Source organism: Microcaecilia unicolor, chromosome 11 (assembly GCF_901765095.1).
Source record: "Microcaecilia unicolor chromosome 11, aMicUni1.1, whole genome shotgun sequence".
NCBI classification, from domain to species: Eukaryota; Metazoa; Chordata; class Amphibia; order Gymnophiona; family Siphonopidae; genus Microcaecilia; species Microcaecilia unicolor.
Genome location: NC_044041.1, coordinates 67,809,546 through 67,824,300, shown reverse-complemented (window position 1 = coordinate 67,824,300; position 14,755 = coordinate 67,809,546). Strand labels below are relative to the sequence as shown.

At 43.5% G+C, this 14,755-nt stretch overlaps 1 protein-coding gene across 1 annotated transcript; it reads right to left on the bottom strand.

Annotated features, from left to right (window-relative positions):
• Window positions 1-834: 834 nt before the first annotated feature.
• Window positions 835-11,046, bottom strand: LOC115480841 (gap junction beta-6 protein-like). The gene is made up of 2 exons (XM_030219775.1): window positions 10,963-11,046; window positions 835-1,602 (listed from the first exon to the last, which is right to left on the bottom strand). Exon 2 carries the CDS (start codon window positions 1,565-1,567, stop codon window positions 911-913), a length of 657 nt encoding a protein of 218 aa, XP_030075635.1. The 5' UTR covers window positions 1,568-1,602; window positions 10,963-11,046; the 3' UTR covers window positions 835-910.
• Between the last annotated feature and the right edge of the window lie 3,709 nt (window positions 11,047-14,755).

Genomic DNA, 14,755 nt, shown 5'->3' with positions numbered 1-14,755 from the left:
CCCCTTGCAGAAATAATAAAAGGAAAGAAAATGAGTAACCGAGCCCTTTCGGCGCTGCTCCATCGCCCAAGGGCTAAGTCAGACTAGAAGGAAGGAAAGTATTGCGAATGTACAGGAGGAGCGCATAAAGCGCCACCAATGGAGCTACCATAGAATTTTTTTTTAACGTTTGTAATATGGTAGGGATGATCCTGCGCCCTAAGCCCTATCACAACCTCCCGAGACCCCAGCCAGAGCAGCCCGGCCCCACATTCCATTACCTTCCCTAGTTCATACCCCTCCTCCATTCCCAGCCCGGCCAGGGCAGCTCTGCTCCGCTCGAGTCCTGCGGTCACTGTGGGCAGATAGGCGAGCCACGGCCTACTCCTGCAGGATACCGCCCCCCACTTCAATACTGTTCCTGACCGCCACAGTCCTCCTACTACTCCCGAATAAGACATCCCCTGAAAATAAGACCTAGTGCATCTTTGGGAGCAAAAATTAATATAAGACACTGTTATTTTCGGGGAAACACGGTAGCTGCTTCTGGTTGCAAAGGAGTAGGTAATGCAGAATTATTACTACTTACTGTTTCAGAAATATTACTAAGTGTACACACTGCTGTGTAGAAAATAAACATGAGAGAGAAAGGGAGGATCCCTGCTCAACAGCTTACAATCTAGTAAGGAGAGTCTATGAATTACTTCTATATAAGAGGCAGTTGAAATTAGTTACAATGTGCAAATGAAGTGATCTGTACAAAAAAAAGGACAGCACTAAGAACAAAGTAGTAACTTGCCTTGAGCTCCCATTTGGAAATTTTTTTTTTTTTAAATGGTTATGAAGGGAATTAAATTTGCAAGATACTCAGCACCTGAAAGTAAAAAGCCATCATTCAAGTCACAAATAGCACCAGGCCTTTACTCCTTTATTAAATATATGCTTTTGTTGGATGCATTTTCTCCAAGGCTGAGGATTTGGAGCATATTTTAAGGCCTGTAAGGTACAGCTCGTTCAGACATACAAATAAGCAAGCCACGGACATGGTGTTCATGCACAGATTAAAGCCATTCTTCTCTCTTGCCTTCTGCACGGTGCATGTTACCAAATTCTCACAGGGGATGGTGGTACATTGTACTGTGGCAGGACGCTGAAAACCATCATAGATTTTATAAAATGTAATAATGAAGATGCCCTCGATCATAGCTTTGGCTAGAATGCTGAGAAAATGTTGCTTGTCCAGCCCCAGTCTGCTGCGGAGTCTGCTCTGCAGCCAGGTAGCCTTTGCTTGACTGTTGTGCTGGAAGTAACTGGCCACAGTGAGTGCGTGTGTGAAGAGCACCACTACCTGGAGGGTGAACAGATTAAAGGGTGAGATAGGGGAGTAAGTGTTGAAGCAAGCACTACTGCAGCTCTGTAGACTAGAATTACAGACAAAGTCCCCTTCTTCATTCTTGTACAAGGTCTTTGCCCCAACTACCAGGAGTCCAAGTCGAGTGAAAAATAACAATGCCAAACAGGTTGTGCCCAGGCGAGTGGCCTGCATCCTCAGGCCACTAAACAGGCAGATAATAGTCTCTACATCCATACTGATGTCAGCTCAATGCACTTCTTGCTGGACACCTGAAATAAAGAGCTTTCAATAACTCACTGCAGTAAAGGTACAGGTCTGGCAGAAAGGACCAGCAAACAAGCATTTTATAGCATTAACTCATCATAGCTCATTTTCAGGAAGAAATGGTGAATTCTTGAGCACAATGAAACGGAGAAAATAAATTCACTCTGCTAACATACAGGACTCCAACTATCTGGTCCCTGGAAGGAGACAGTTGGGGCTAGATATTCAGAATGATTTTAACCAGGCAGAAGAGGCTCCCATCTGGTTAAATTGCAGTAGGATGGCTATCCCTGGATTTTCAGCAGCCTTTGACTGTGCCACTGAAATCTGGTGGACCCGCTGCAGCACTACAGTATCTGGTTGGTGCCTGGGCAGTCTGGAGGGTGGCGTCAGAGTTGAGCTGAGACTTACCTGAATCATAGCAATTTTCTGCCTGATAACTGAGGTGCCGATGATCAGAAGCCCCATGCTGTTCCAAATAGTGCTCCACCTCAAATAGTACAGAAACCCCATCGGCAACTAACCTAGCGAACTATCTCAAGGAAAAAAATCATAAAGCTCCGAAGCATGATACCAATCACTACCACTGAGTATACAAGCATCCTTGAATGCCTAGACCCGAAACCTGGGGAATTTCCAGCAGACAGATCATTCCAGCAGACAGGTCATGGACCAACTTTGACTTGATTTCAATGGACGAATTCACACACTGGCTCGGAAAATACGCCAAATCTCAATGCAAACTTGACATCTGCCCGATTAGCCTATTAAAAGCTGCCCCCAAACAATTAAAAGACCTCACGAACCAAGTAAATTACAGACTCCTAAATGGTCTCTTCCCCATGGACAAAGGAAATATCCTTCTCACTCCTCTGCCAAAAGATGCCAAGAAAAGCACAATGGACCTAACAAACTACCGACCAGTCGCTTCTATCCCGCTCATAACAAAACTGATGGAGGGCATAGTGACGAAACAACTCACGGAATACCTAACCAAACACTCAATTCTACATGAGTCTCAATCAGGATTTAGATCAAATCATAGTACTGAAACTGTACTTGTGTCTGCAATGAATTCATTCAAAAAAACAATTGCAACCGGTAAAAACATACTCGTACTACAATTCGACATGTCTAGTGCTTTCGACATGGTAGACCATGGAATATTATTACACCTGTTAGAATATTTTGGAATCGGAGGCCCAGTTTTCAACTGGATCAAAGGCTTCCTCACCACCAGGTCCTACCAAGTAACAACGAACAATGACAGATCACCGCCCTGGACACCAGAATGTGGAGTTCCTCAGGGATTCCCCCTCTCACCAACTATTTTCAACCTGATGATGATACCACTAGCCAAACTACTAGCCAATCAGAACCTTAACCCCTATATATATGCGGATGATGTTACGATCCACATCCCGTTCAAAAGTAACCTAAACGAAATAACCAACAAGATCAATCAGAGCCTCCAAATCATGCAATCTTGGGCGGACTCATTCAAGTTAAAACTGAACGTGGAAAAAACTCAATGTCTGGTTCTCACTTCCCAATACAACACAAACAACTACCCTACCATAACCACACCTTACTGCACACTCCCCATCTCAGAAAATCTGAAAATTCTGGGAGTCACTATTGATCGAAACCTCACACTTGATACCCATGTGAAAAACACAACGAAAAAAATGTTCTACTCGATGTGGAAACTCAAAAGAATAAAACCTTTTTTCCCTAGATACGTCTTCCGCACCCTAGTACAGTCACTAGTGATAAGTTCAACGCTCTGTACGTAGGATGCAAAGAACAAGCCATTAAAAAACTCCAAACAGCCCAGAACACCGCAGCCCGTCTCATTTTTGGAAAAACCAAATACGAAAGCGCAAAGCATCTAAGAGAGAAACTGCACTGGCTCCCGTTCAAGGAACAAATTGAGTTCAAGATCTGCACGACCGTATACAAAATCATTCACACAGAGGCCCCACTCTACATGCTGAACCTAATAGACTTACCACCCAGAAATGCCAGAAGATCAGCCCGCAATTTCCTCAATTTGAACTTCCCCAGCTGTAAAGGAATTAAATACAAACATGCATACGCTACTACCTTTGCGTACAAAAGCACACAGTTATGGAACGCACTACCCATGACCCTGAAAACCACGGACAACTTAACCAGCTTTTGCAAATCTTTGAAGACATTTCTCTTCAACAAGGCCTACAAAAATAATCCTTGATGAAACAAACTACTCCGTATACCACCCAAATGCTTTAAAACACCTCTAACACGACCTTACCTAATACCTTCTAACTAATTCCTCTTCTACCTCCAGTTTATTACCGACTGTTTCTAAGATTTTGTAATGACTATACCATATTAACACCCTGTAAGCCACATTGAGCCTGCAAAAAGGTGGGATAATGTGGGGTACAAATGCAATAAGTAATAATAATAACAGCATGGGGCTATACTGACCCTATGACCTGAGCTAATAGCATGCAAATGTAAGCAATCCATTAGCTCTGATCATAGGGGTACTGTGCAGGAGGATTGTGCCTGAGCATCCTCCCACACTTGATTGACAGGTCTGGGCTGTCAAAAGCCTGGACCTGTCAAACAGGAGCTGGAGGTCCGTGGGAACCCCAGACCCTCATCCAACATCAAGGCCCTGGTGGCCTAGTTCCCCCCCAATCCACCCCCACCCCCGGGACAGTGACGGGCAGACATTCAGCCCCCTAACCCCCCCCCCCCCAACATGAGGGCATGGAGGCTGGAAATCCAGTGGATGTCCAGGCCCGCTAACCCCACCACACCCAAAACAACATCCCTGGTGGCCCAAGTGGGCTGCCAAAATAACCCCCCACCCACCTTAGTGGCCTAGCAGCCAACCCGCTCCTCTATACCTCCATATTGGAGGAAGGAGTAGCACATCCTCCCCTTCCAGTGCCACCTTCAAAATGGTGGTACCCTGCCAAGTGCATCCTGGGATGCGCTTGATGGGGCTTCCCTACCATATAAGGTAATGGGAAAGAATACATTTTACAGTGACAGAATATGTATCATAAATTAATAAATTTGAAATTGGATAAGTTTTTATTGCTTTAATTAGATATATTAAATTAATAACATAGAATCCAATAAATCCAGGAATAACTTTATTAAAACAGAAACCCGATAAGCTCCACGATTTGCCCTCTCGTGTACTGCCTTAGCAGTGCTACAAATAATCATAAAAATCATATAAACATAGTAACATAACATAGTAGATGACGGCAGAAAAAGACCTGCACGGTCCATCCAGTCTGCCCAACAAGACAAACTCATATGTGCTAGTTTTTGTGTATATCTTACCTTGATTTGTAACTGTCATTTTCAGGGCACAGACCGTACAAGTCTGCCCAGCACTATCCCCGCCTCCCAACCACCAACCCCGCCTCCCACCACCGGCTCTGGCACAGACCGTACATACATGTCATAAATTATAAAACATACAAACATGCAAATGTGAGGGGTCCAATATAAAATGTGGTGCGCATGAAGATTTTAACAGTAGGTAATGTCAAAATCCATTTACACATATAATAAACAAAAACATGCATTTGACTACATGAAAAAAAAATATTATAAAGTCAAGTGCACTTAAAAACAAAAAAAAACAATCAAAAGAGCAGGAACAAGTCTGTGTTTGTAATTGTTTAAAATACCTTTTTTCAAATAATACCATAGTCACGAAAGCCCAAAACAGGATAGTATTATCTGCACTCCTATTTGTTATTTTTATTCTGCACTCCTGTTTTGGGCTTTCGTGACTATGGTATTATTTGAGATAAGGTATTTTAAACTATTACAAACACAGACTTATTCCTGCTCTTTTTTTTTTTTTAAGTGAATTTTAACTTTATAATCTTATTTTAATTTTTCTCTTTTCCATGTAATCAAATGCATGCTTTTATTTATTTATTGTGAACACTTATATCCCACATAATCTCACTGAGGCAGGCTCCATGTGGCTTACAACATTCAGAAAAGAATAACATAGTAATTCTAGGACAACAGAGAATAAGGTAGTAGAGGGGGAGGGTGGGAACCAATAGGAAAAAGGGATGAGGGATTGCAGGAGGTCAGGCAGCAGAGGAGTATGATCGATCACATAGGTAGGTCTTCAGGGCCTTCTTGAACATACCGTGATCGGCTATCTCTCTTAACGTTAATGGTAATGCGTTCCAGTATCAGGGACTCATAAAGCAAAAAGAGGAGGCAAAGAGTAGCTTGTATCTTAAGTTTCTGCAGTTTGGAAAGTGAAGATTGAGATAGGTGTGGGACGACTTCTCGGAATTTCTGGGAGGAAGGTCATTCAGGCTGTACATATAAGCTGGAGAGTCCCCGTATACAATCTTGTGTGTAAGAGCACAGAGTTTAAATTCAATACGTTCCTTAATCGGGAGCCAGTGGAGCCTTTCACGAAGGGGTTTTGCTGCTTCAAACCGAGATTTGCCAAATAGAAGCCTTGCCGCCGTGTTCTGCGCAGTCTGGAGTTTCTTAAGGGTATGCTGTTTGCAGCCGGTGTAAATTCCATTGCAGTAGTCAAAATGGCTCAAGACGAGTGAGTGGATTTTTATGTTTATTATATGTGTAAATGGATTTTGACATTACCTACTGTTAAAATCTTCATGTGCACCATATTTTAGATTGGAACTCTCACATTTTGCATGTATGTATGTTTTATAAGTTAAATATGACAACAAGTTAAATACGAACAACAAAGAACATCTACGCTTCCGAAAGATGCTGAAAACATACCTCTTCAAACAAGCCTACCCAAACAACCCAACTTAAGTTATGACTCTAATCCACACCACTAACAATATTCATGCCTCAATCCTTCCCCCACATCTCTTCCTTTTATCCTTCTCTATAAAACTGTATTATCCTAATGACACTTTTTACCCATACATTGTAGTACCTCTGTGATACTTCATACCCTTAAAATGTGTTATCCCTGTGATACTATGTACCTAGACATTGTAAGCCACACTGAGCCTGCTATCGAGTGGGAAAGAGCGGGGTATAAATACTATAAATAAATAAATGTATGTTTATATGATTTCATGATTATTTATAGTACTGTACCGCTGAGGCAGCCCACAAAAGTGGACCATATCGAGTTGTTGTTTTAATAAAGTTATTCCTGCATTCGCTAGATTCTCTGTTGTTACTGTTGTGGTTCTGAAGTGCCTCTGAGATACTATATTTAGATTAATTACATTTAAAAGATGCTGCTGAGGCCCTCACAAACTGGCGTTCATCCCTCATGAGGCTTTTCATGGGAGCATAAGAATAACCACACTAGGGTAGGCCAGAGGTCCATCAGGCCCAATATCCTCTTTTCCATAGTGGTCAATCCAGGTCATAAGTATGTGGCAGGATCCTAAAAACTAGACGGATTCCATGCTACTTACCTGCAGGGGCTTCATCCAGACCTACCTGGAGTGGCCTAGTGGTTAGGGTGGTGGACTTTGGTCCTGAGGAACTGAGTTCAATTCCCACTTCAGGCATTGTGACTCTGGGCAAGTCACTTAACCCTCCATTGCCCCATGTAAGCCACATTGAGCTTGCCACTGCCATGAGTGGGAAAAAGCACAGGGTACAAATGTAACAACAAAAAAAAGTTTATGGCCTTTTCCTTCAGGAATTTTTCAAACCTTTTAAAAACCTAGCTATATTAACTGCTCACCTCCTCTGGTAATGAGTTCTACAGCTTAACTATGCATTATGTGTAAATATATTTTCTCCTATTTTGTTTTAAATGTGCTACTATGTAACTTCAAGGAGAGTCCCTTAGTCTTTGTACTTTTTGAAAAAGTAAACAATTGATTTGCATTTACTTGTTCATGCAGGATTTTATAGACCTCAGTCATATCTCCCCTCAGCCTTCTCTTCTCCAAACTGAAGAGCCCTAACCTCTTTAGCCTTTCCTCATATGAGAGTCCTTCCATCTCCTTAAACATTCTAGTCACCCCTTCTCTTCACCGTTTCTAGTTCCACTACATATTTTTTGAGATGCAGTGACCAAAATTGTACACAATGCTCAAGATGCAGTCTCACCATGAAGTGTTACAGAGGCATCATGATATTATTTGTTTTATTTTCTATTTCTTTCCTAATAATTCAAAATATTTGGTTACCTTTTTTTTTTTTTGGGGGGGGGGGGGGGTGGTCTAGTGCTGCCACACACTTGTCTAGCTGATTATCTGCACATTTTATGTGTTTTACACTAAATCAGTGAACACTGAAGATCATTATTAAGAGCGCAATTCTGGATTTAAATCTTTCTTTTTTTCTGTTCCAATCATGTGTTTCTTTATTGTTTAAAATCTTTCTGCCCAGTTTTCAGATTTTCAGAGTTCTATCAGTGTTTTGCCCTGCTTTTGTGTGCTGCCTTTTATTACATGTGCCATAACACTGCCGCCCCACCCCTGATATTCAGCTGGCGGCGGTCAGAGTTTTTTTAAACGCTGATCATCGCCGGCTAACTTATTCCCCGATATTCAGTGCCGGGCCATGTTTAGCCACCAGCACTGAATACTGGGGATTATTTGGAGGTTGGCTGGGTGCCCGGCACTTATGTGAGCCGGGCTGATTTTCAGCCAGGGTTGCATAAAAGTTATACAGCCCTGGCTGAATATCGAGCCAGCCGGCCCACATAATTGTTTTTTCTTTATTAAAGCCCCCAAGCGCCTTCAAACCCCCCACCAATTTCCCTTCTTCCCCCCCCCCCTTCCAGCCCTTATCAAGACCCCCCCCCACCCCCCAGCCATGTAGACAGGCCCTACCTGTATCCTTGATGGTCCAGTGGTGTTGTTGAGGGCAGGAGTGCAGCCCCCTCGCTCCTGCCCCTTGCAGTACCAGTCTAAAATGTCTGCCATGACCTCTCACGGTAGCTCACAGTATTACCGCAAGATGCCACGAGAGGTCACGGCAGACATTTTAGACCAGCGCCGCAAGAGACGCAGCAAGGGGGCTGCTCTCCTGCCCTCAATGATTCTGCAGGACCACCATGGATACAAGTGGGCCCGGAGGGAGGGCCTGTCTGCATGGCTGGGGGTGGGGGGTCTTCAAGGGATGGGGGTCTTGATAAGGGCTCAGAAGGGGGAGTGAAAGAAGGGAACATTGGCGAGGGGGGGGGCTTGAGATGGCTCAGGGGCTGTCATCAATTAAGCCGCTCGGTATACAGATGCCAACACTGAATATTGCTGCATAACCTCCACAGTGCCACCCCTGATCTGCCCACTTTTTGTTTTGGCGGTCTCAGGGGATATTCAGAGGCACTGTATGGTTATCTGCCGCTGAGTATCCCCAGTTAGGCACCAGGAAGCTATTTAAGCAGGCAGGAAATCGCTTTGAATATTGGCCTCTGTGTTTTTATTGGTTTACAAGCTTGATGCATTTTATTTCCAATTTACTTATTTTCCAATATTTAATAAGCACACTTCACAGTAATATTTGAGGCATAATAATAACACCACAGGCTTCCCTTACAAAGCCACTCTTAGAATCACTCCCTTTAGCCAAATAACTTCCTCATATGTAAGCTTATGAGCAATGTCAGGAATTTTTGTTTGTTTGTTTTTTTACAGAAGGGATGGTGGATGCCTGGAATGGCCTTATAAAGAGAGAGATAGAGGCACAAACTGTAATAAGTTTAAAGAAGCATGGGAATACTTCAGAAGATCCTTGATGGCAAGCTGCTTGGCAGTGATATACTGGACAAGCTGCACAGGGTGGTAGGTACAATCCAAAACACAGCTAGGGGCCTGCACAGAGGGCTGTGGTGATTAAATCCAAACCTCATGAAGGGGGCCTGAGTATTATCCTAAATACTGCTTTTATACAAAGGGAAAGAAAGATGGCGGACATGGTGCAGGTGAGTACTGTAACAGATTTTGGGTGTACTGGGGAGGACATGGAGTGGTAGGATAAGGAATGAGAGGGCAAGTCAAACATGTGGAGAGAAGTTGGTGTTAAACTGCACACAGGAATTAATACATGCATCCACTCAACATGTGTGAATCTCTGTTGGTAGACTGGATAGGCCATTTTGTACTTTTCCTGCCATGACTCAGTATATTACATGTTCCGTATCTCAAGTTATCATCCTATCCCACCTCAGTTTTTGCATTTCTTCCTGACAAAGGTATAAGTAATATGAGTACCTGGGACCCCCAGTGATTGAAATCAGTGCTCAGAATACTAAAATCCTGATCTGGTCTATCAGTCTGCAGTGTGACTCACCATGAGATTACATGCCATACAAAACAGAACCCTGTTTTATTTTTCAAATTCATATCTGCTATTCTGAGGTTTATTTCCCACCTTCTACTGACAGTACATCTATTTCTATATCTTCTCTGTACTGGTTGTTTATTAGGCGTGTAGCTGAGAGCCTTTCAATCTGCCATGTATGTCTCAATCTACTCCCAAAGAAGATTCCCCCCTACCACACACACTTTAGTATTTCAGAGGGATGGTATTTAGCAAAGATATAATTTATCTCTGTTTGAAAGGTTTTGAATTTGGATTTGCTTATTTATCTTTTCAAGCATAAGGTGAGTTACAGTTCAGGTACAGGAGGCAGTTTCCTGTGCCAACAGCTATACGATCTAAATTGGCCCCTATTGCTCTTTTTAAAAAATATTCTGATACTTCAATGTACAACTCTAAGCTTGTCTCTCAGTGGGTGGAGAATAGGGTATTTTTAACAGAAAGGCAGGAGGGGTAGGCCAAGAAGAAAGTGCCTCAGGTGCCAAATTAATTCTTGAAGCCAGAAGAAATGGAGTCTGGGAGGACTTAAGCACTAAAGAGGCCTATCGGATAGAGCAGAAAGGCTGTACCACAGTCAGATACCTCTGCATGACGGACTTTCACACACACAGTGACCCTCAGCTTTACATTTCCCAGGGCTTGATTTACACTTCATCTCTCCTTTTATATGGGCCTGGTAATTCCTCCTTTCACCTTTTTTTCTAGCTCAGTCTGAACCAATGTGGGGCTCCTGGCACCATGAGACATCACCTTAGTATGGTCATTGCAGCAATATTTCTGAGGAGCCAGAGATTCTACTGAAATCCCTATTATTCGCTCTAAATCCAGACACTTACATGAAAACCACAACTCCACCCCCCTCCCCCAAGCCAGGGGACTAAAGACCTCATCCAGGAATTGAACCGGGGCCACTGCAGCAGCCTTAATGTTTTTTTAAACAGAAATGTCCTTTCTGTAAATCTTGTTTATCTTTGGGCAATATTCCCAGCATTCAAATATACATGAGCAGCTCAGGATTCCTGCCCCCTGTCATTGTCACTCACCTCAGAAGTTTGCGAAACTGCCTCCCAGAGTTTCTGGCCTTGCCAACCATCCCCTCACATCTTTGCTGGCTGCTGAGGACTCCTCTGTTACAAGCAGTCCCCTCTCTTACTAGGATCAGTTTCTAAGGGGTCATGACTGTTTGCAGTAAATAACAGAAAAGCTCTGTGGAAGTACAGGGTGTGGAGGGGATTACATGTAAACAACATGAGTTAGTCTGCAACTAGATCCAAGTGACCATGACTGGATAAAGGGCTGACAGAATAAACGTAGTCTGAAATCACCTTGGGGAAGCCAGCAAGGAAATGTAAGCTAGAGCAACTGCATTCTGTGTACCAATGACATCAGCGCAAAAGCACACACATCTTTAGAGTGTAATGAATGAACAGTAGAGAGCTTTAAACTGGTGTAGGCCTGAAACAGAACAATTCCTGAAGCTTGTATTTCAGCAGAATGAAGGTATTACAGTAACTGATCTTTCCTGTTTATTGATTCTGCCTCTGTTTCCCCTCACAGTCCTGCAGCAGGTCCAGTATATCCTGCCACAATCATTCCAAAATTATACAGCAGGAGCCGGCTCTGTGAGTGCTGTGGGTACTTGAGCACCTCCAATATTGAGAAAATTCCTTGTATGTGTCTAGGGAAGGGTTATTTCCATTGGGCTTAGCACCCCCCAATAATTTTGAAAAGTTGGCTCCTATGCAAAATGCTAACTTCTTTCTTTATTTTTGCTTTATACAGATAAGATTATGTTCTGATATTTCTCTTGTGTTTGGATATACTTGTTTCTTTAGTGAAGGGGGATTTTAGTGATCAGTGCTTGGAAGGGAAGGGGAGGAGGAAAACTAGGGGCTGGGAGAAGAAAAGAGGAGGGGGTCTCAGAGGAAGGAGATTAAGAAAAGATCTCAGGGAGGAGAAGGAAGGAAGGATTGAGATGGAGGTGACAAGGAGCAATAATGGGGATCCAGATCAGGGGATGGGGAAGGGGTGGACCTTTGCTTACACACTCACATACCCGCTGTATTCCCTCACTCACTCCCCTGACTCATATATACAGATCAATATTAAAAGGAATATTTCTGGATAATGTCTGCTGTTATCTGGATATTTCACTTAGCCAGTGCTGGCCATGGATATCCAAATAGTGCCACTGAATATCTTGACAAACCATCTTGGCAATATCCAGATAGTGCTGTGGTGGTATGTGAGCAGAGCAAGGTTGGAACTGACAGTTATTGGAAAAGCGGCAACTTTCAGTTCGCTATCCAGATAACTGCCATAAAAATGTTAGGACAGAAAAATTGCAGTTCTAACGTTATCCAATTATATAGTAACATAGTAGATGATGGCAGAAAAAGACCTGCACAGTCCATCCAGTCTGCCCAACAAGATAAACTCATATCTGCTACTTTTTGTGTATACCGTACCTTGATTTGTATCTGCCATTTTCAGGGCACAGACCATAGAAGTCTGCCCAGCACTAGCCCTGCCTCCCAACCACCAGCCCCGCCTCTCACCACCGGCTCTGCCACCCAATCTCGGCTAAGCTTCTGAGGATCCATTCCTTCTGAACAGGATTCCTTTATGTTTATCCCACGCATGTTTGAATTCCGTTACCATTTTCATCTCCACCACCTCCCGCGGGAGGGCATTCCAAGCATCCACCACTCTCTCCGTGAAAAAACACTTCCTGACATTTTTCTTGAGTCTGCCCCCCTTCAATCTCATTTCATGTCCTCTAGTTCTACCGCCTTCCCATCTCCGGAAAAGGTTCGTTTGCAGATTAATACCTTTCAAATATCTGAATATCTGTATCATATCACCCCTGTTTCTCCTTTCCTCCAGGGTATACATGTTCAGGTCAGCAAGTCTCTCCTCATACGTCTTGTAACGCAAATCCCATACCATTTTCGTAGCTTTTCTTTGCACTGCTTCAATTCTTTTTACATCCTTAGCAAGATACGGCCTCCAAAACTGAACACAATACTCCAGGTGGGGCCTCACCAATGACTTATACAGGGGCATTAAAACCTCTTTTATTCTGCTGGTCACACCTCTCTCTATACAGCCTAGCAACCTTCTAGCTACGGCCACCGCCTTGTCACACTGTTTTGTCGCTTTCAGATCCTCAGATACTATCACCCCAAGATCCCTCTCCCCGTCCGTACATATCAGACTCTCACCGCCTAACACATACGTCTCCCATGGATTTCTACTCCCTAAGTGCACTTTGCATTTCTTCGCATTGAATTTTAATTGCCAAACCTTAGACCATTCTTATAGCTTCCGCAGATCCTTTTTCATGTTTTCCACTCCCTCCCGGGTTGTCTACTCTGTTACAAATCTTAGTATCATCCGCAAAAAGGCAAACTTTACCTTCTAACCCTTCGGCAATGTCACTCACAAATATATTGAACAGAATCGGCCCCAGCACCGATCCCTGAGGCACTCCACTACTCACCCTTCCCTCATCCGAGTGAATTCCATTAACCACCACCCTCTGGCGTCTGCTCATCAACCAGTTCCTAATCCAGTTCACCACTTCGGGTCCTATCTTCAGCCTGTCAAATTTATTCAAGAGCCTCCTGTGGGGAACCGTGTCAAAAGCTTTGCTGAAATCTAAATAGATTACGTCTATAGCACGTCCCTGATTCAATTCTCCGGTCATCCAGTCAAAGAATTCAATGAGATTCGTTTGGCACGATTTACCTTTGGTAAAACCATGTTGTCTCGGATCTTGCAACTTATTGGCTTCCAGGAAATTCACTATCCTTTCCTTCAGCATCGCTTACATTACTTTTCCAATAAACGAAGTGAGGCTTACTGGCCTGTAGTTTCCAACTTCTTCCCTATCACCACTTTTGTGAAGAGGGCCTACGTCCGCCGTTCTCCAATCCCACGGAACCTCTCCCGTCTCCAAGGATTTATTAAACAAATCTTTAAGAGGACCCGCCAGAACCTCTCTGAGCTCCCTCAATATCCTGGAGTGGATCCTGTCCGGTCCCATGGATTTGTCCACCTTTAGATTTTCAAATTGTTCATACACACTCTCTTCAGTGAACGGTGCTCTATCCACTCCATTCTCATTCGTGCTTTTGCCAGTCAATCGCAGTCCTTCTCCAGGATTTTCTTCTGTGAAAACAGAACAAAAATATCTAGTTAGCAAATTAGCTTTTTCTTCATCATTATCTACATAGTGGTTCGCAGCATCTTTCAGTCTTGTAGTTTTCCTCCTTTCACTAATATTCCTGAAGAAATTTTTGTCACCCCTCCTTACATTTCTAGCCATCTGTTCTTCTGCTTGCGCTTTCGCCAGACGTATCTCTCTCTTGGCTTCTTTCAGTTTCATCTGGTATTCCTCTCCGTGTTCCTCTTCTTGAGTTATTCTGTATTTCAGGAACGCCAACTCTTTAGCCTTTATTTTCTCATCCACTTGCTTGGAGAACCATATTGGTTTCCTTTTTCTCTTGCTTTTATTTAATCTCCTTACATAAAGGTTTGTGGCCCTATTTATAGCTTCTTTCAGCCTGGACCACTGTCCTTCCACTTTTCGTTCGCCCTCCCAGCCCATCATCTCCTTCCTCAGGTATTCCCCCATTTTACTAATGTCAGCATGCTTGAAATCCAGGACTTTGAGTTTTGAGTGGCCACCCTCCATTTCAGCTGTCATATCAAACCAAACTGTTTGATGGTCACTGCTGCCCAGGTGGGCACCCACTCGGACATTTGACACACTATCCCCATTTGTGAGCACCAGATCCAGGGTCGTTCCCTCCCTCGTGGGTTCCGTCACCA